Genomic DNA, 22,330 nt, shown 5'->3' on the forward strand with positions numbered 1-22,330 from the left:
TGGCTTGGCCCCAGAAAGCTCTCCCCTTTATCTCCCCTTGTAGGCCACCTTGACTATAACATTATTTAAAAAGTCTACTGGCTGAACCTTAGGTGTACCTTTGGTGAAAAAGGTTTGAAAACCACTGCTTTCAATGACCTATAGACCACTGTGGCTGATAGATTTGGTAAATTTACCTCACAATGAAGAAGAAAACAGCATTTAACTGACTGTTAACTTTCAATAAAGGCAGAGACATCAGCTAACAACAGACTGGACTGAGATGAACTGCTCTGTGGTTTTAGATTGGAGTGTTAGAGGGGCGGGGTCATTCCCTACTGTGGGCTGATGACATCACCAACCCCAATTATTGGCCCCGCCCACATTAAACCCAGTCAGGAAAAAGGTGAAAAACTTTCTAACAGTCTAAATCCAGAATTCAGTCACATGTAGATCTCAGAGTTTTCATGTTTACAGAAACCAGATTCACACATTTCTAGAGTGTTCAGATACAAACTTTGGATTTCATTTTAAAGGATCTTTAACGTTGTAAAGATCGTCTCTGTCCGTCTACTTTCCTCTGTCTGCTCTCATTTCCAGCTCTTCTCATGTGTCGTCCAAAGACTCAGTGGCACCAGCAGAAGGTTTCCTGGCTGCCTCACACGTTTGGAGAAAGTTATGTCATCCAGTCTCCGACTACGGCATCAGCAGCATGTCAGCCACATATTCTTCTACTTATTCAAGTTTTAAACCCTGATTCTTCACGTTTATGATCCCTAACAGCCTCTCTGTTGTGCTCAGCCCTCATTGGTTCTCACTGACATGTTCTAGCGTGCACAGAGAGCACTGACCTGGTCCTACAACCAGCCTGGAGCTGCTCTTCTTTACCTCTGAATGCTCCTCTCTGAAATGAGTTTGTCACTGTTGATGAACATGAAACCGTGCTCTAAATTTGTCCCTTTAGTACCCCTCTGACTGAAACTCCCTCCCCTCCCCTGTCCCAGCCTCAGATTCCCTCCTAACCCCATTCCAGCGTCACAACCCCCCTGAAGACTCACACTTGCCCCAGTCCATGTGTTGGTGTGTAAATGTGTGTGTCAGCTCGGTCCCAGCCATGACTGGCAGCCGCACCGTCACATAGTCAGCATTTGGATCAGTCCCACTTCACTTTGGATCAATACTTTTGTTGTTGTTGTTGGAGGAGAGCAGACAGGTAAGGCGGGACGTTCCTCATGTTCTCCGCTGCATCTTCAGGCATGGCTGGGTCTGCTCTGCATGCACATGGCTGATTACAACCAAACTTTTACTCATTCTCAATACTTTCATACTCAGAGATCTTTTAATGCAAGGCAGAGAAACCTGGTCAGTCCTTCAGATGATTTTTTAACTTTAAACTCGAACCAGTCAGAAAGAAAATGACAAAATCTATGGAGCAGAAGAATTCAGTAAAGGGACATTCTGTGTAAAGGTTAAACATAGCTGTAAGTCATGACGGAGACTTCTTAGACCTTCTATCTGCATGAAACGAGTTTGAATATCAGACAAAGATAACCTGATCCATCCAGACCTACCTGGTCCTCTGTGAAACAGTCATCGCCCCTAAACCTCTGTGATAACTGTCAGTGAGTCTTTCTCATCACTGTGGAGGAATGTTGTCCCATTCTTCTCTGCAGAATCGTTCTCATTCAGCCACATTGGAGGGTTTTCCAGCATGAACGGCCTGTTTTAGGTCACGCCACAGAATCTCAGACAGATCTAAGTCCAGACTCTGACTAGACCACTCCAGAACCTTCATGTAGTCTTTAGTCCATTCAGAGGTGGACTTGCTGGTGTTTTTGGCATCATGGTCCTGCTCCAGAACCCAAGTGGTCTTGATCTTGAAGTCATGGACTGGTGGTCGGGCATTCCCCTTGAGGATTTTCTGCTGGAGAGCAGAATTCATGGTTCTAGCGGTCCAGGTCCTGGTCCAGACCATCACACTACCACCACCATGTCTGACTGCTGGTCTGACGTTCTGCTGATGAAATGCTGGGTTCGTCTGACTCCAATGGAACGGGACGCACACCTTCCAGAAGTCTTGGGGATCATCAGGATGTTTTTAGTCAAATGTGAGACGAGCCTTTGTGTTCTTTTTGCTCAGCAGTGGTTTTGGTCTTGGAACTCTCCCATGATGCCATTGTTCCTAGTCTCTTTCTGATTGTTGAGCCATGAACTCTGACCTTAACTGAGTCAGTGAGGCCTGCAGGTCTTTAGATGTGGTTCTGGGTTCCTCTGGGACCTCCTGGATGAGTCATCCATGTTCTCTTGGAGTCATGTTGGTAGGCTGGCCACTCCTGGCAAGGTTCACCACTGTTCACAGTTTTCTCCATTTGTGGGTAATGGCTCTCACTGAGCCCCAAAGCCTTAGAAATGTCTCTGTAACCCTTTCAGGCTGATAGATGTCAGTGACTTTGTCTCTCCCTGTTCTTCTGTAGATGGTTCCATGATGTGTTGGAGATCTTTTAGGTTCTAGTTAAGGGATTCTGGATCCAGCAGGTCTGGCAGTAATCAGGTCTGGATAGTCAAACTTTATAAAAACTGTGGTTAATCAGAGTAAATTCATGATTTAACAAAGAGACTTTGACTTTCACACAGGGCCAGGTAGGTTTGGATGGATTTTTTCCCTTAAATGAAATTATCTGTTAAAAAATGACTTTTCTTCATCTAATGTTGAAATTAGTTTGATGATCTGGGATTTTGAATGTGAAAAATATGCAAAAAGAGACATGGAAATCGGGGGGGGGCAACACTCGTTGTACCTCTCTTACGTCCATCTTGGCTAAAGCTAACGTCTGCTGTGTTTCCTCCTCTTCTTCAGTGTGTGTTTCTTCCTCCCTGTGTCTGTTTATCCATGTAGAGCTAACGTCTGAGTCAGCATTGGTGTGTGACGTGTGCATATGTGGGTTCATCAGAGAGTCTGAGCTTCTGTTTGTGGGGGTTGCAGACGGATACCACAGCTTTAAAGAGCTGCAGACTATGAGAAATCTGTGACTTCCGTTTCTGAGTTTTAAAGGTGGGAAAAAAGTGTAATGGTTATATCGGCGGCTGGGTGAGGCAACACAGGACAGAGGAGCCAGGGCTGAGTGGGTGGTATAGTGGGGGGGGTTGACAGTGCAAGCCTGGCATGCCTCTATGACGCTGTGTTTAGCTGCTGAGCTCTGATTGGTGAAGTGAGAGATCAGCTGACCGGGTCCAGGCTAAATCTGTCCCTCTAGAAGACAAGTTGAAGAGTTGGTAGAATTGGAGAGTGGAGGGAGGAGGGTTGGGAGGGTTGGGAGGGTTTTCATCATGAAGCAAGAGAGAAGATTCAGAATGAGTTTACAGGGAGAGGAAATCCTTTTTACTGACAGACCCTGAACATCACATTAGACCATGTTAGATTCTAACAGTACATGATGATTAACTAGCTGCTAGATAATCCACACTAAATCTGGTTTAGTTACAAGGCAGCACATGAGGAGCTGGAATTTACTTAACTGTCAGAAATCACGTACAGGGCCCGTGAAAAGAAGTCCACTCCAGACACTAATCCTCTATTTGAAGTGATACTCAACCTGTGGCTCTGGAGCCACATGTGGCCCTTTTGTGATGATTTGTGGCTTTTTTATGTCTTATTTGAAATATTATTCCCCCAGAAAACCTTTAAAAGGGAAACTTTGACCTCAGAAATTAGTCACAGTAATCAGTTTGTTTCCCAGACTTAAGCAGAAGTCATTAACGGTCAGTTTTCCCATTTATTCCATATTTGCAACATATTTCCAATTTTTTGCCACTTTTCACCCAAATAACCTACCTTTGCCTTGAAATACCACCTTTTTCCCCATTTTTGTCAGTTTTTACCACTTTTGGCCCCTTTTCACCATTTTTCCCAATTTTTGCCCATTAAAGCTACCTTTTATACTGAAATACCGCTTGTTTCCTACTCTTTTGCCCTATTTTGCCACTCGACTGGTTTTAGCAAATTTTAGTCATTTTTCTCTCAATTTTTTGCCACTTTTTAACCAGTTTTGCTACTTTTCATCATTTTTTTACCACTTTTTTGCCCATTTAAGCTACCCTTTACCATTAAATACCACTTGTTTCCTCTTTCTTGCTCTTTTTTGCCACTCTTGACTGCTCTTTGCCCATTTTAGTCATTTTTCTCTTTTTTTTTTTGGTCTTTTTTTGCCACTTTTCGACTACGTTTGCCAACTTCAAACTTATTTTTATTGCTACTTCAATCCGTTTTGCCATTTGTCCCCATTTTTTGCCACTTTTCACCCAGTTAAGCTACCTTTGCCATTAAATACCACTTTTTTTTATTTTTCTACTTCTTTTTGAGACTTTTTACCCATTTTGGCCCCTTTTCACTATTTTTCACAATTTTTGCCCATTAAAGCTACCTTTTGTAATGAAATACCACTTGTTTCCTGTTTTTTGCCCTATTTTGCCACTCTTTACTGCTTTTTGCACATTTCAGTCATTTTACTCTAATTTTTTTGCCACCTTTTCACCACTTTTTGCCCAGTTAAGCTACCTTTTGCCATTAAATACAGCTTGTTTCCTCTTTGTTGTCCTATTTTGCCCCTCCTGAATGCTTTTTGCCCATTTTAGTCACTTTTCTCTCATTGTTTTGCTGTTTTTTTGCCACTTTTGCCAACTTTAAACTTATTTTTATTACTACTTCATGTCGTTTTGTCACTCTTCACTTAGATTATGGCTCTTGCAAAAGGTATTTTCCAACAATTTTTCTCTTTGGTTGAGCAGGGTTGAGTAACACTGCTCTATTGGATTGAGGTCTGGGCTTTGACCCGGCCACTCCAGAACATTCTTGTTGTCTTTAAACCATTTCTGTGTAGCTTTCTCTGGATGCTTCGGCTCATTGTCTGACTAGAGAATAAATCTTCTTCCAAGCCGTAGCTCTCTGTCAGACTGAATGAGACTGTTCTCCTATATATTCATTTTCCTCTCTACCTTTGCAAGCATCCCCACAGCATGATGCTGCTTAGAAGCATCCCCACAGCATGATGCTGCTTAGAAGCATCCCCACAGTATGATGCTGCTGAGAAGCATCCCCACAGCATGATGCTGCCACCAGCGTGCTCCACAGTGGGGATGGTGTGTTTGTGGTGATGTCAGTGTTTGGCGTCTTGTCTGATGGTCTCAAAGCTCCATTCTGGTCTCATCAGACCAAAGAACTTTCTTCCTCTTGACCATGGAGTCTCCCACAGTCCTTCTGGTGAACTCTAGTCCAGATTGAATCTGAGTTTTCTTCAACAGTGTCTTTCTCTTTGCCACTCTCCCATAAAGCTCTGACTGGTGAAGAACCCGGCCAACAGTTGTTGTCTGCAGAGTCTCTCCATCTCAGCTGCTGAAGCTTGGAGCTCCTTCAGAGTAGTCATAGGTGTCTTGGTGTCCTCTCTCACTAGTCTCCTTCTTGCACGCCCACTCAGTTTGTGAGGACGGTCTGATCTAGGCAGATTTACACATGTGACATATTCCTTCATTTCTTCATGATGGATTTAACTGAACTCTGGGGGATGTTCAGAGACTTGGAGATGTTTCTGTCTCCATCCCCTTTTTTCTGAGTGTTCTTTTGTCTTCATGATGTAATGGTAGCCAGGAATACTGATTAACCATAGTTGATCTATGGTTAATCATGGTGCCTTTCACAGTGGACATTGTTGTTCTGACTGATGTCTTAGGATGTAAAACTTGAATGATCCTGGAGGGTTAAAATGTCCCCATTGCTGTGATCAGACTGTCCCGGGACATCGTACTGTAAAACCCCTGACAGTGATCCGGTCTCTTTCTATTCCATCTGGTTTAAAGATAAATGTTAGTTTGTGATGGTCCATTTTAAATGACTGCAGCGTCCACTTCTTCTCATCAAAATGACGGGGTTCTTGTTGTGCAGGTTTCGTGATGAACAATCGTGTGTTGCATGTTAGATCTGGTGAATAATGTGCAGTCCCCTCACAGAAGTTTCACTCCGTGATATTATCATTCTTGTGTTTATCTGAGGCTTTCTCATCAGGATGAAAACCTCTAATTTCATTTCTGTTTTGCTAAACTTTATCAGAGACCCCAGAGACTTACGTAATGACAGATCAGTGCCAGATGTCAGATGCGTCCTTCTGCTGCTGCTGAGCTAAATCTGAACGCCGCTGAGAGCTGCTGTTGTCTGAAGGCTCCGTGGTGTTGTATGAAGGGCTGGAATTACCCAGGGGGGTTTGTTTAAATTTACCAAGGAGGATTGTGGGTAGGTGTTAGTTTCCTCTCTGAGAAATCCTCATGAACTGGTATGGATGACAGAATCTGTCAGTAGTATTTATCACGGTTTTCAGTGAATAATTACAAATCACCCTTCAGACTGAGAAATCTGTGATGGTAAATATACTCTAACAGTGCAGACAGATTAAATATGGCTTTAACCTCCTGAGACCTGGGCGTTTGTTTGGAGAGCCACTCATGTGGGATAAATACGGCCTGGTTAGTTAAAATATCAGTCTTGACGTTGAACAGGAATTTCTTGGAAATTTTCTTTTCAAAAACCCCAAAAAGTTTCATAATAAAAACTTTCTTTGAAAATTCTTAAACACGTTTTTAAAGTATCTCATGAAAAGTATCCAAATATTTCTTTAGATAGTCCTCAAATCTGTCAGTGAAAATTCCTCATAAAGCCTGAATATTCCAATAAAAAAATCCCCAAAATGCCATGCAAATTTCTGAAAAATTTCAAGCAAATTCCCCAAACATTTAAATAAATTTCCCCTTAAAATTCATGGCAAATTCTATAAATTCTCACAAACACCCTCCAAAATTCCACGAAAATGATGGAAACATACGGAGCCTGGGAGGTGACATGAACGTTCTTTTTTTTAAATACGCACGTGCGATTTACTATCTCGTACGTGTGATTTAGTATCTCGTATGTGCGTTTTATTCGTATCTTTATTCTTTCTCAGTATCACGTGAATAAAACGCGCTCACAAGATACTGAGAAATTGCATGTGCAAGACAATAAAAAGCATGTGCAAGATACTAAAACACAAGTCCGTATTTTAAAAAACAAAAAAACACGTTCATGTTCCGTAGAAACATCCCAAACCCCCTAAAGTTTTCTAAGAAAAACCCAGAAAATTTCAAAGGACAATCGTGAACTCCAAATTCCTATAAATTCCTGATCCAATTTCCCCCAAATTTTGTAATTATTTCCCCACATTCTGATGAAAATGCATTAAAAAACTGAGATAAATTCAAAGGAATGAAACCTTTCAAAATATACAAATGTATCCTCTTAATTTACATAAAAATACTTTGATAACTTCCAAACAAATTCCCTAAAATATCTGAACAGTAAATTATCCCAACATTTCAAGCAAATACCTTAAACTTGAACGGACATTTTGGACAATTATGACATCAGTTCTAATTCCAAAAATGATTGCTGTAATGTAGGAAAGTCAAAATGTAATGTCCTCATGTGTGGATGCAGGGTCTTAGAGGTTAAAGTTAAGGCTAAATAATCCTCTAACGCCAACAGGCCTGCAGAGTTCTGCTCCATTCTTCTGACCAACCAGAACCAAGTCATGCTGCACATCTACTCTACCTCTGAGCGTCTATGAGCGCTCGCTCTACCTCAACTTAACAACTACATTAGAAAACTTTTCAGACAAACTGAGAGATTATTAAACTGCTTGGTCCAGGTTTGATATGTGTAAGTCAAACTTTTACTGCAGTGAATTTAGCATATTTAATCTGCTTAAACTACGGAGTTATCATAAACTAAAGGAAAGTGTTGAAAGCTTTTCATGCTGTAAATCCAGTGACGGACTGGCCACCTAGGATAGAGCAAGTAACAGGAGGTCGCCCAACTATGGTTCACTCAGACTGGTTCATTATTCCACCAATTTAAATAAAGAAAAAGAAAAAAAAAAGAATTAATTTAGGGCTGTCACATATTTTAAATGTTAAATTGTAATTAATCTCAGAATAATTGTAGTTAATCATGATAATTTGCTTCCTTTTGTTTACCACTTTTTAAAATTCCGCTATTTTGCATTCAAAAATTTCTGTTTTGTATTTCTCTCCTGTCTTTAACCATAAGGGTACTCACTTCCTGTTTGGATCCAGACCTGCTTTAACAGGTAGACTAAAGATGATAACATAAATTCAACCACGACAAAAAAGAACCTGCTATGGACTGAAAAGGAAATAAAAAGACTTTAAAAGTCAATAGCAACAGCAAAACAAGAAAAGCACTCGGAGAGTGTAGACTTCCGCTATTAGCCCTAACTCCCAACAGTGAAGAGTCCTTTAAAAAATTCCTGGATCTGTCCCCATGTGCCCCCCACCACGGCATTTGCCAATTACTCCCTTGGAAACACGGTGAGGTAAATCATTGGTTTCGCTACGGGTGGACTGTCATGGTGGAAGCATTGCCTGCTGGTGCCAACAGATGCACTGACAGTCTCACCCATGGTCTCACCGGACGACTGGATGTCATGGCAGAGGGTGAATATTCCTCTATTCCTCCCAGCATTGTGAGTATTCTCGCTATTCTCTGTCTTTCTCTCTGTTACGCTCCGACTCGTCTCCTGGACCGGGCGTGCGTCTTTCAAACTCTATAAACTCCAAAACTTTGAATAGAAACACACCCAAAAAATGCTGCTGGGATTGAAGTTACTCATGTCTGTCATCTCCTGGTGTAAAGTGGTAACAGCGCAGACCTCTGCCATTAGCCCTATCTCCCAATAGTAAAGAATCCTTAAAAAAAAATTCCTGGATCCAGATGGTGATCTGGATCAGTCCCAAAATCTAATCAGTTCTTCCTCATGCCATTTCTGACATTTCCTGAAAATTTCATTAAAATCCATCTTTAACTTTTTGAGTTATGTTGCTAACAAACTAACTAACTAACTAACTAACTAACAAACTAACTAACTAACTAACTAACTAACCCACCCGATCACACAACCTCCTTGGCAGAGGTAATAAATGTGTGATGCCTTCTGACTGTCCTCTGAGCCGTCTGTGAGTTTTAAAGGTAAAGGAGATGTTAGGAAGCAGTGCTGGACTGGTTCTACACCGCTGTGGCTGCAGAGAGATGCTGATGTAGATCAACCAAAATGTGCTGAAAGGGACAAAAAAATCATGCGACAATTCAAGTTTTAAACTCAGACTCAGAGTTTGGACCAATCAGAGTCATTTGAGGAGGAGGCTCTGGGCGGAGTTCAGTTAAATTAGCTACAATGGCTGCCTCCAGTGCTGTGATTAGCTCAGATGTAGCTACAGCATAGCGGCAGGTTAATCAGAACTGGACCACATTTCTGTATGAAATAAAGAATAAAAACAACACTAAAAGCTTTTCATGATGGTAAAGATGTTGTCGCTCTTTCCCGGTCTGCTCCAGCATGAGTTCATCTTCGTTTTGGTGGGGTCTGCTGGTGTATCCAGGGGCTGCTGCAGCGTTAGCCGTTAGCTGGGATGTAGCTGTATGAAAGCAGCAGTTTAATCGTCACTGGACTACATCCTCTTCAAACCAGAGCGCAGAGCCAAGGAATTTATTCACCAAGAAGCTTTGCTGTTAACAATCTAAGGCAGCGGTAGCCTGTCAGCTCAAATGTAGCGTATGGGTACAACCCTTATTTTGTCTTGTCTCTGATTGGCCCATCATGGATGTGACAGACAGAGCTTTCCTCCAATCACCTTCTGAGAATTTTTAAAAGTTCTGTCCTTCCCAAACACTTTCTATGGGAGCTTTTCCAGATGAATGAGGACTGTATGGAAGCGTGGATCTTGCGTGTCAGGTTACTGAATCTCTTAACTAGACATTATTTTATAAATTTTAGTTATGAGGCAAAGCGAGCCAAAGGCCTTGGAGTAAGTTGAGCAACACCGTAAGGTTTTTAAGATCAGTTAAGACTCTGAAGTTTGAAATATACTAACCAGACTTAAAGGTATTGATTGATTTAATACACGTCACAAAAAAATATTTTCATTGCTACATTTGCAGCTATTTCTAAGATCAAACCAGGTTAACTTTTAGCCTTTTATATCTTGTAATGAAATGATGCTGATCTGGCTTTGTCTGGTGAATGTGGCATGTTTTACGTGTATTTTGGTTCAGTTTTTATTAAGACAAACACAATAATAAAATGTTTTTGCCCGAGCAAATCAAAGATAAATTTCTGTCTCTGCATGCTAAACTAGTCAGAGTATTTTTCACTTCCTCTTTTCTAATCATTATCTGATTGGTTAAGATCTCACAGACAGACCAAGTCTACCTCCAAGATCTGTCCTTTAATCAGAGGAATCAGACATTCAGATCTGTGAGTTGGTCTCTTTGTCATCATCAGCTTCAAACTCAGGTCTACAGTTTACTCCATGATGGCTCAACTCAGCCCTAACCCAGATCATCTTACCCCTAAAACTGGGTCTACACTGGGCAATTTCCACCCAACTCTCTAACAGTCATGGTGAAAAGTTAGCTTTGCTGCATGATTCTGTGCTCACACTACAGTCCAATGGTCGTTCACAGTCTGAGTACTCACGCTGTAAGAGTGAAGCCTGACAGACAGAAATCTATGGAGTTTAATGAAAAAGTCTGACTAACTAATGTTAAAGTCGTATATAGTCATCTCTCTCTGTCCATCACACACACAAACAGCATCACCATCCATGTCAGCTGAAGGTCTGTGGGTAGGAATATTTCCTGCTCATCTATTTCCATTATCATGGGGGGATTAGAACGTTATTCCTGCTGTTTTCATGGTGATTTAGAACATTATCTGACAGTTTTCAAAGCATAATTACCCCAAAGTTGAGGTGTCTGTGGTTCTGATGGTTCTGCTCTCACTGTGGGATTTTATGCAGAAAATGTCAAACATGCCAAAAATCCATCTGGCCAGGTGGGAGCAGCTGATTGGGCAGTAGTTGGGTCGCGATACACAGCACAACAAATGACACACGATCCAACTGAAAGTCTGCAAAGCTTCCAAATGAGCCATACGACCCAAAATTCTAGTCTGAATCTGTGAGTGAGTGTATGCCCGGCCTAACCTGGTGCAGGCTGAGCCACAGTAGCACTTACTTTTGGAGGGAATATTTCAGGCAGCTTTGTCAGAGAGTTATGTTGATTGTTTGATTTGATAGCACCTCAGTAACTCTGCAAAGATGTGACAGAAGTAAGGGTGAGACAGACGGGTGAGACAGAAGTAAGGGTGAGACAGACGTAAGGATGACAGAAGTAAGGATGAGACAGAAGTAAGGATGACAGATGTAAGGATGAGACAGAAATAACGATGAGACAGACGGGTGAGACAGAAGTAAGGGTGAGACAGAAGTAAGGGTGAGACAGAAGGGTGAGACAGACAGGTGAGACAGAAGTAAGGGTGAGACAGAAGTAAGGATGACAGAAGTAAGGATGAGACAGAAGTAAGGGTGAGACAGACGGGTGAGACAGAAATAAGGGTGAGACAGACGGGTGAGACAGAAGTAAGGGTGAGACAAAAGTAAGGATGACAGATGTAAGGATGAGACAGAAGTAAGGGTGAGACAGACAGGTAAGACAGAAGTAAGGGTGAGACAGAAGTAAGGATGACAGATGTAAGGATGAGACAGAAGTAAGGGTGAGACAGACGGGTAAGACAGAAGTAAGGATGAGACAGAAGTAAGGGTGAGACAGAAGAAAGGATAAGACAGAAGTAAGGATGAGACAGAAGTAAGGGTGAGACAGAAGAAAGGATAAGACAGAAGTAAGGATGAGACAGAAGGGTAAGACAGAAGTAAGGATGAGACAGAAGTAAGGGTGAGACAGAAGTAAGGATGAGACAGAAGTAAGGATGAGACAGAAGTAAGGATGAGACAGAAGTAAGGATGAGACAGAAGTAAGGATAAGACAGAAGTAAGGATGAGACAGAAGTAAGGATAAGACAGAAGTAAGGATGAGACAGAAGTAAGGATGAGACAGAAGTAAGGGTGAGACAGACGGGTGAGACAGAAGTAAGGATGAGACAGAAGTAAGGGTGAGACAGAAGAAATGATAAGACAGAAGTAAGGATGAGACAGAAGTAAGGATGAGACAGAAGTAAGGGTGAGACAGAAGTAAGGATGAGACAGAAGTAAGTGTGAGACAGAAGTAAGGGTGAGACAGAAGGGTGAGACAGAAGTAAGGGCGACAGATGTGAGGATGAGACAGAAGGGTGAGACAGAAGTAAGGATGAGACAGAAGGGTGAGACAGAAGGGTGAGACAGAAGTAAGGATGAGACAGAAGTAAGGGTGAGACAGAAGTAAGGATGAGACAGAAGTAAGGATAAGACAGAAGTAAGGATGAGACAGAATTAAGGATGAGACAGAAGTAAGGGTGAGACAGAAGTAAGGATGAGACAGAAGTAAGGATCAGACAGACGTTAGGATGAGACAGAAGGGTGAGACAGAAGTAAGGGTGAGACAGAAGTAAGTGTGAGACAGAAGGGTGAGACAGAAGTAAGGGTGAGACAGAAGGGTGAGACAGAAGTAAGGGCGACAGATGTGAGGATGAGACAGAAGTAAGGGTGAGACAGAAGTAACGATGAGACAGAAGGGTGAGACAGAAGTAAGGATGAGACAGAAGGATGAGACAGAAGTAAGGGTGAGACAGAAGGGTGAGACAGAAGTAAGGATGAGACAGAAGTAAGGATGAGACAGAAGTAAGGGTGAGACAGAAGTAAGGGTGAGACAGAAGCAAGGATGAGACAGAAGTAAGGGTGAGACAGAAGTAAGGATGAGACAGAAGCAAGGATGAGACAGAAGTAAGGGTGAGACAGAAGTAAGGATCAGACAGACGTTAGGATGAGACAGAAGTAAGGGTGAGACAGAAGTAAGGATCAGACAGACGTTAGGATGAGACAGAAGTAAGGGTGAGACAGAAGTAAGGATGGGTCTTTCTAATCTGAGCACAGTTTCATGTCTTTATTTTACCAATAATGATGACTTCTGTAGGTTCATTGTTCTCTCTCTCTCAGTTAATGTGCCATGCTTTGGTAGCATTGCTAAACACTGTCGGCCATTTTCAGGTCCTCCACATAGAGAATGTGTTCTTCTCATGTTTTTTTACTTGTTTGCATCAGTGTGATTTATTATCCTGTATCCAGCTGTCTTTTGCTGTCTTTACTGATTGATGCGTGACACCTGAAAGTGAAAGCAGCCTTTTTCTACATCTTAAAAAAAAAACCTTCAGTAATAGACAGCTGATAAGAGGGGGTGAGAATCAGGTATTTAAACATGAACAGACTTTTATCTGAGGTTTGAACCAGCTGAGGGTGATTGTTCTGGAGAGAATCTGGATGTAGACCTGGATGTGGTTCATGCTCCGTCTATCTCCCATGCCTCAGTAGTCTAAACAGTGCTGCTGTCAGAGCTTTGGTTCTCAGAGTGCTTCATCAGGAAACAAAAGGTGAGAAAAGTGAAATAAAGGGGATGAAAGATCAAACAGATGAGAGGATCAGACGTGAAGGACACTTTTAGCCTCCTCTGTTTATCTGTGAGTGACCTGCTAATGGAGACTCAGATTTATCTCAGGTCAGAGAGTCTCTGCTGTGCTCAGGAGTTTATTTTAGCCTGGAAACCTGAACCATGGCCTCCTCTGTCAGCTCCTATGGACCACCACTTCACCAGAGGGCAGCAGGCCGGGATCTGGGAGCGGTCTCATATGCATGCTGTTGTCAACTAAAGGAGAACATGGGAACGCTCCTGCTGCTGGAGCTGCCACAATGGAAGAATGCATTTGTCATGATATGGCAGGTTCTGCAATTTATTCTGAAACGGTTCAACATGCAATCCGGCAAATGTGCATTAAATGCATATCTGTGTGATTACAGACTCCATGTGCATGGGCATGGTGATGCTGCGGAGGTGGCGAGATAGCTAGCGTACTGTACAGCCCTCTTTGTTGGATGACTGCCAGTGGATTCCAGATTACATATCAGGGATTTACATCTTCCAAACCCACAATGTCCACAGATTATTCTCCAGATAATTACTGATGTCTAATGAACACAGCATTTCTCATTCTACATCCCAGATCAGAACTCTTCCAACAGCAAAACCTGATTCAAACTCTGTAAATGTGGCTCAGATTCCTCCGACTCCTCATTTCTCTGATCTTTGCTGAGAGTTTCTACCCCTTGACTGGAGCCGCCTGTGCTAAGGCTTTCACCTGGAGTGTTTTGCAAACTCCAGTCAGGCTTTCATGTGTTTCTCTCAGAGGAGAGTCTTCATCTCTCCTCCATAAAGTCCAGATCAGTGGAGGCTGCAGTGATGGTTGTCCTTCTAGAACTTTGCCCCATCTCCTCCAGGATCTCTGAGCTCAGTCAGAGGGACCATCAGGCTCTTGGTCTCCTCTCTCACTAAGGTCCTTCTCCCTCGGTGGTGACCAGGTCTAGAAGAGTCCTGGTTGGTCCAAACTTCTTCATGTGAGAATTCTGGAGGCCACTGTTCTCTCTGGAACCTTCAGAGCAGCAGAAATGTTTCTGTAGTCTTCCCCAGATCTGTGCCTGTCAACAATCCTGTCTTTGCAGCTCCTCTGACCTTTGACCCTTGGTTTCTGCTCTGATATCATTGTTAGCTGTGAGGCCTTCTATAGAGTGGGGCGGGGCTTTAGAATCATGTCCAATCAGGTTAATTTAGCACAGGTGGACTCCAGTCAAGGCGTAGAAACATCTCAGCACAGACCAGAGACATGGAGGAACCTGAGCTACATTTACAGTCTGAATCCTGGTGTCAGTGTGAGATTTATGTTTTTATTTATTATGAATTTGCAAAAAGGAGATGTAGAAGACTCTAGTTTTAACACTGATTTAAAAAAACTATTAAGAGAGGAAGTAACTCTCTGACTATTTCTGGTTTCTTAGAGAAAGAATAATCTGGACCGCTGCCTCCTGGAGAGCCTGAGACATGGCACAGTAAGTCAGAGCTCCACCACACTAAACTAAGATTATCAATATTGATCGGTAGTATTGATCGATTGCTGATGTGTGACTCTGCAGAATCCAGAGGGTGCAGAAGAAGACTAGCACCATGTCCCTGACCATCTCCTCTTCCTCGTCTGCGTCCTCCTCTCGAGAGCTCTCCTCCTGCTCCTCCTCCTCTTCCTCTTCCTCCGCCTTCATCGCTCAGAGGCACTCCAGCCTGGTGCAGCCTCTGTGTGTCAGCCCTCAGAGGGTAATCATATCTAACTCTTCTGATGTCCATCTAAATGCTTAACTAAAATGATAAACAGGTTAATTTAAATGTACTGTTGTCTGTTCCAGACTCAGAGTCCCATCTACACTCAGCAGTATTCAGGAAACGGGGTGGCTCCTTCTTTTGTCAAGGTAACTCACATTCAGTATGTTTACATGACATCAGAAATGCTGAATCATGGAGTCAGTCCTACTTGATATTAACTTCTACTTTACATAAAAACTTTTGAGTCTGACTGGAATCGGACTAGACCAGATTCTGAGAGGGGTCTGGCTGCAGAGACGCTGTCTTTCTCAGAAAGTGCTGTAATTTGCCTGTTGTATTTCCCGCCTATGTATGGACCTGTTTAGCTTCATTAGCTTCATTAGCTTTAGCTAAAACTAACTCACAGCAGGGGCCGGATTCTGAATTTAGGTCTAACCTTGGGGCCTAACAGGGTCAAGATTTAGCCAGGAACTGTCTAAACATTTTCATCAGCGATGAATTATGGGCAACAAAAACTTTAGAGATCAAAAAAGTCAAACTGATAAATTTAAGAGCTCAAACTCTGAGATTAAAAAATTAAATGAATGACTTCAAAAGGTAAACACACATTATTAAAATCAAAATAATGTTTTTATAAGTAAACATATGAGGGAGAAAGACAAAAGCATGAGTTTAAAAGGTCAAATTATGAGTGCTTTGACTTACCTGTGCAGGTATTTATTCAGAGCTGAGGAACAAACTGCTTCAGAAATCAGCTAAAATGAATATTTATGATCTTATCTGGGTCCATCTCTCCGTCTTCCCCCCCTTCAGTGCCTCCATGACGTGTCCACAGAGAAAGGCCAGTTGGTGGTCCTGGAGTGCAGACTGAGGGGAACTCCTCCGCTCCAGGTCATGTGGTACCGGGAGGAGGAACAGATTCTGGACTCTGATGACTTCAGGATACTACGAAAGAGTGAGCGTCTGACTTTATCAGGGATTATTGACGGGATTCAGTGAAAGCTTTAACTCATGTGCAGTCACTAAAAACTGACCTGTATGACAGGACACCATGAGTCCAGCCCTCTTCACCTCCTGGACTAGATATCAGAGATGATTTTCTCCCTTTATTGTGTAGACAGAATTAAAGCTGCATGTTCAACATGTCATTCCTTGTTCCAGTGACTCTAGCTGATCCTTCTTTCTCTTCTTTCCAGAGGCCAGCTCTGTGTCGGTGCCCGGTGAGTTCAGATAGCCGCTTCTCTAACAGTGGTGTTACTGAGGTACACAAATCAAATCTGAGGAGTATTTTTCATGCCTGTGTCCTGTTTTCATTCTGCAGAGGAGCTGTGCACCCTAGTGATCACCGAGGCCTTCCCTGAAGACTCTGGTCTTTTTAAATGTGTGGCCCTCAACTCCTTCGGGACCGTCTCCTGTTCTGCAATCCTGGAAGTTTACGATGGTTAGACGTAAAACCACTATAAAATACTCCTGAAACCAGTTAAAATGATGAGTCTTACCTTTAGGGGGAATCTTTGTTGCAGACGTGGAGGAGACGCTGGAGATGGAGGCCATCCGTCAGCAGGAGGCAGCGTCTCTGAGACGGGAGGAACATGCTGTGTTCCAAGAGGAGATGGTTTCCTCCAGAAAGAGCACAGAGGACTTTCCCCCTGACCTGCCCGGCTCTAAGACCCTCCCCGCTCCTGAGTGGCCTGACAGCCCGCGTGAGGATAGCCTTCCCAGTGCAAAGTGAGTGGAGTGTAAACATACAGCAAACAAGTGCTGCAACCTCGTTCAGTCTGCAGACGTTTACAACATATCCTGATGTTTGTGCATGCACTCTCAATGTAAAGCAGGGCAGCTGTTAACATCTGCACTTGTATTTATGTAGGGGAGACTGGGGACAACTGTAACAAGGGGCAGTTATAACCAGCTCAGTTCATCCTATAGGAAACAAGACAGGTGATTATGCTTGAGGTACAGGTGAGGTGTTTTCCTGGATGGATGTTTGGGAAAGTTGTTCTAAAATAAGTGGACAGTTCTTCATTTTAGTGGTTTGTTCCTGTGAAAACCACAAACAAGGACCCTGACTAGTAGAGGTGGTCTCGGCCCCCTTCAATCAAAGGGTTGGAGGGTCCTGAAGGCTTATTTATGCTCTATGCCAGTGATCCTGGTCTCATGTGGCTCCTTTGTGATGGTTTGTGGCTCTTTCACGTCTTAATTTGAATTATTATTGTATAAATAAAACCTTAAAAATGGAAACTTTGACCTTAAAATCCATCCATTGCAACTCACATCAATCCGTTTGTTTCCCACGGTTAGACAGTAGGTTTATCGGTCTGACTTAATTATCAACCTTTATTTTTTTTCTCTGTATAAGATCCATTGCCCTTATTTGCAATTTTCTGTCCCTTTTTTAACATTTTCTGACACTTTAATCAATTTCTGCTGTTTTTAGCCCATTTTCACCACTCCTTTTAGCCACTTTTTGCCCATTTTAGCCACTTTTATCCTGCTTTGTTGCAAATTTTCCCCATTTTTTGCCACTTTTCCCCAATTTAAGCTGTCTTTTGCCATTAAATGCCTCTTTTTCTCCATTTTCCCACTTTTTTACAGCTTTTTTGCCCATTTTAGTCACTTTTTACTCATTTTTTGATGCCTTAGATGATCAGTTACTCATTTTTTTGTGACTTTGCACCCATTTTTCCACTTCTCACCAAGTTTTGTCCATTGTATGCCTATTTTGGCCCTTCCCCCCCATATTTGCCACTTTTCACTTATTTTCTTTGCCACTTTGACCCATTTTTGCCTCTTTTTACCATTTAGTGGCTCTTGGCATCTTTCAGCATCTTGGCTGTTTGGTTGAGCAGGGTTGAGTTACACTGCTCTACGTTAAAAATGTTAATGCATTCATGCATCGTCTGTATTTCTGCACATTCTCTAAGATTTCTGAAGCTTGAATTTAACACAAACACCAGCTCATATCACCATCAGAGGAGAGGCTTTATATTCTAAAAAAAGGCAACAATATATATATATATTTTTGTTACTTTCAGAAACTGAGAGTTTTACGATTTATATTTAAAAATATATTTATCATAGATGCTTGTAGTTTTAGCTTTAAATCAATAAAAACATTTAATAGAACCCTGATATGTTATTTTCAGTTGAAGCATTTTAAATGTTTAGTAAAGATGGTTTTTAATTTCAGCCAAAAGAGACTCATTTATTTATCTGACTCATTCACTCTCAGTGACTCAGTCCCCTAATATGTTTATTTGTTCTTGTTCTGACTCTTTTTCTGAGTGAATTCCTCTACAGTCCAAATGTATTTAAAGAAATATTAACGCTGATGTAGTTGACGTGTTCTTCCACACGAGGTCGCTGTTGACTTACTCTGAAAATGCAAGACAAAGTAAAAAACTCAAGTCCCCTTTTTCAGACTTTCAAAATAAGAGAGATGCTGGTTATAAAAATGATGATAGTTGGTGATCTGGACAGTAGCAGTCATGATGTTGATTGATTATTGATCATTGATCATGTCATCTGGTGTTAGAGTTATTATCAGTCATCAGTTTTTCATACATAATCTACCGTGTCTCATTCTGACTGAAGCCGTCCTGTTTTACTGCTCACGTCTGTTTAAAAGCTCTCAGGACAGGATATGTTTGAGATTCAGGCCTTGATTCTGAGTTTGATTTGTCTTCATATTTTCCTCTGTATAGGAGTTCACGTTTATAAAAATCTATAAAGCTGAGAGGACATTTTTCTAAGGTGTCCTATTCTACCAGAAACCCTGAAACCTACTGATAAAAAGGAGATCCATGCCTATGAGAGGATTTAAAGACTTCACACTGAGTGTATGAATGTAGAATTATCTTTATTCAGGCTGTTAGCCTTTAACCCTTTAGTTTGGTAGATTATTGAACTGCTGAGTCTATTTATCAGTCGTTGATGCGATCTGTTTCTGTTTTTATGACATTGAGATTTTAAGGAATACCATTATATTTTCAAACAAGAGAGGGGATACCGTTTATTTTTTTGTCATTTTAATGTTTTGCAGCTGGATGTTAACTGAAGTACCTGCACTGTAAAAAGTCTGACGAGTTCTCAATAAAATGAAGGCAACAAAGAGACACTTAATATAACTGAGTAGACTGTAAGTTAATTTAAATGTATTAATGTGTTCAATTAAGTTTAAACAAGAAAAAGAGTACATGTCAATGACAAACAGGTTTAAGGTTTGTTTTTATGTCATAAGTTCACAAAAGACGAGTTTTAAAAAATAAAATATTCAGTAAATTTAACTACATTTTTTAAAAAGTATTTACATTAACTAAAAAAGATAACTGATTTTAATTTTCAAGTAAAAAAGTAATTAACATTTCATAATAATCAAGGGAAATTTTAATTATTTTTACTATGTGGTAAATGAATTATTACCTCCGCCAAGGAGGTCATGTGATCAGGTGGGTTTGCTAGTTTGTTAGTAAGTTTGTTTGTTTGTCAGCAACATAACTCAAAAAGTTAAGGATGGATTTTGATGAAATTTTCAGGAAATGTCAGAAATGGCATAAGGAAGAACTGACTAGATTTTGGGACTGATCCGGATCACCGTATGGATCCAGGAATTTTTAAAGGATTCTTTACTATTGGGAGGTAGGGCTAATGGCGGAGGTCTATGCTCCCCGAGTGCTTTTCTAGTTTAGATTTACTAATATTAAGGTAAAAATTGATTTAAATTTAAATATTTGGGAAAAATGTAAACAAAACTACCCAGTTTATTTGGATGTCACTTTGTTGCCATGACATTTTACCTACCTAGCAGTTTACACTTAGCCACTAGACATTTGCCATTCGCTCCATGTGGACTTGACTCAGAGGGGGCGGAGCCAAAAGTGTTAAATATCCCAGACTGGGGCCAAACTTCGCTAACCTCGCAGGGCCGATGGATCGTCCAGACTCCATGTCATAACTACTCCATGAAATGTATGTTTGTAACAAAACAAGGGTTAAAGGGTTTCGGCTAGCCTCTTACTGGACTCCTCTAGACTCTGGTCCCCCTTCATCTGGATAGACGACACCAGGAGGTCTGCAGGACTCAGTCATTAGTGATGCGGATCATATTTCTCTGCCATATAGGGTTATTGTATTTTACTACCATATGTGGTCACAGGCACTTATACCAAAAAGAGTCAAATTTTGTGCACTGAGAGGACTTCCTGCTTTTCAACAGGAGAAACTGTCCCTCATGAGGGTTAGGGTTCACCCACCAGCCTTAATTTCTTTATTATTTTCTTAATTTTTTACAATTTGGCTTGAAAAATAAAATATCAATCAGCAGGGTCCTTTAATTTGTAATATTTTTTCCTCCCAGCTGTAGTATGCACTTTTTTACATAGAGTTAGAGTTAATGCATTAATTGTGGTTAATTAAGGTCAAGAATTAGTGCATTACATTTTTTATTACACACTTTATTCACTGGGTCTCCCTGCAGAATAAATCCACCTCTGCTCCTTCATGTCTCATTTACCTTTAAACCTCAGACAGTCAGGAGAGATTTACCTTTTTACTCCACATTTTCAATTCACACCGAGCTCATTTTCACTGCTTAAATTCACAATCTTCAGTCCACCTGAGTTTTCTTATTTTCTTTCAAAATAAAAGCAGATGTGTATCTTACGACTGAGTATTAGGGCCACATGAAGAGGAAAAAAATATATATATTTTTTTGACAGTATGAGAATAAAGTCGTAATATTACAAGAAAAAAATGTAATATTACGAGAATTTAGTTGTGATATTACGAGAAAAAAACCACGTCAGACTGTCTTTCTTGTAATATTTCTTTCTCGTAATATTACGACTTTATTCTCCTAATGTCAAAATATATATTTTTTTTCTCTCTTCGTGTGGCCCTAATACTCCGTCGTAGCATCCAAACAGGAAGTCATTTACTCTTACATTAAGACAGTACAAAAATCCAAAATTAAACTAAAGCAGTTTTAAATCCGTAATAGCGGAGTTTTAAAATGTACAGAAATAGTAAAGCCAGATTAATAACTAATGACTGTTTTCGTCATTTAGTGACAGAATAAAACTATCTCCTACCTCACAGACCCCTCCAGCTCAGAAATATGGCGCTGTGCTTCCTGGTCCTCGTTGCCCAGCCCTAGTCTGTTTTTATGATGCTGATGGAGAGCTTCAGTTATACCAATCAGCTGGACGCTGCGCGCTCCCGTGCGACATACCCGCCGTGAACGCGCGGTGTCACCTGTTGCTGTCCCGCCTTCTCCCGCTGCTCCTCATCGGAGTCCGGATTCCCTCTTCAGGCAGAGAAAGTCCACTTTGACTCAGTCAGAGTAAAAGTTTAGGGCTGATAACAGAGGACAGAGACTCTAAAAGCAGGTAAGAACGTCACTTCCGTCGGATATTTACCTTAAAAACGTCAGTTTGTGGTTCTAAGCTGGAACTTTCTGAGCCTCAGTTTTAACCTTTAACTCTCTCCTACACTGATGTGAGCGGTTAAACTTCATTCTCCTTTATTTTACACCTGAATAATGCTAATGCTAATGCTCTGTCCTCTCTGAAAGGTCAACCATGTTTGGAGCTCTTCGTCTATTTTAGGCTTTAGTGTCATCAGGGTGGGTTCTTTGTTAAATATCAGTGAGGAAATCACGCGAGATTTATGCCGTTAACAGGACAGCGTGGTTTAAAAACTACAGTATGCTGTTGTGTTTTAGTTCCTCTGCTTTAGCAGCTTCATCAGTGTGAAGCTGAGCTCCTCTGCCTGATTCCCTTTAGCTCATCTGTAGACAGGCAGGAACCGAGCTCCAGGTCCTTCAGCCTTCACCTTTAACCTTTAACCTGGACTCATACAAAGCAGTTTTATTTCTACACAGATGTCTACAGAGCCTTCCTAGTCTGCAGCAGCGTCTCTACCCTGGTCCTGGTAGAGTCAGGCGTGTAAATCCACTGGGATCTGTGTGAAGTATGTCTGGCTGAGGGCTCAGCTATGTGTCCACTGTGTATCAGTGTCCAGTGCTATGAGCTCATCCTTAATATGAAGCTCAGACATGGCGTCTGTGTCCTTCACTAAATCTATTCCTCAGTGCTACAGACAACAACAGTTGTTGTGGAGCTG

General features: G+C 41.5%; 1 protein-coding gene across 4 annotated transcripts in view; it reads left to right on the forward strand.

Moving 5' to 3' along the window:
- Positions 1-1,033: 1,033 nt before the first annotated feature.
- Positions 1,034-22,330, forward strand: part of myot (myotilin) — a 56,318-nt gene continuing 35,021 nt past the window's right edge. For 3 of the 4 annotated variants that reach the window (XM_041797313.1, XM_041797316.1, XM_041797317.1), the window contains exons 1-8: positions 1,034-1,192; positions 14,893-14,943; positions 15,028-15,202; positions 15,292-15,354; positions 16,022-16,163; positions 16,405-16,428; positions 16,530-16,649; positions 16,732-16,936. In XM_041797313.1, coding sequence (XP_041653247.1) covers positions 14,936-14,943; positions 15,028-15,202; positions 15,292-15,354; positions 16,022-16,163; positions 16,405-16,428; positions 16,530-16,649; positions 16,732-16,936 — 737 coding nt within the window. In that variant the 5' untranslated portion in view covers positions 1,034-1,192; positions 14,893-14,935. Of the gene's footprint in view, positions 1,193-14,678; positions 14,767-14,892; positions 14,944-15,027; positions 15,203-15,291; positions 15,355-16,021; positions 16,164-16,404; positions 16,429-16,529; positions 16,650-16,731; positions 16,937-22,330 lie in introns of those variants that run through there. The other variant, XM_041797315.1, reaches the window with a different exon arrangement.

Source organism: Cheilinus undulatus, linkage group 10, assembly GCF_018320785.1.
Source record: "Cheilinus undulatus linkage group 10, ASM1832078v1, whole genome shotgun sequence".
In the NCBI taxonomy this organism is placed as follows: domain Eukaryota; kingdom Metazoa; phylum Chordata; class Actinopteri; order Labriformes; family Labridae; genus Cheilinus; species Cheilinus undulatus.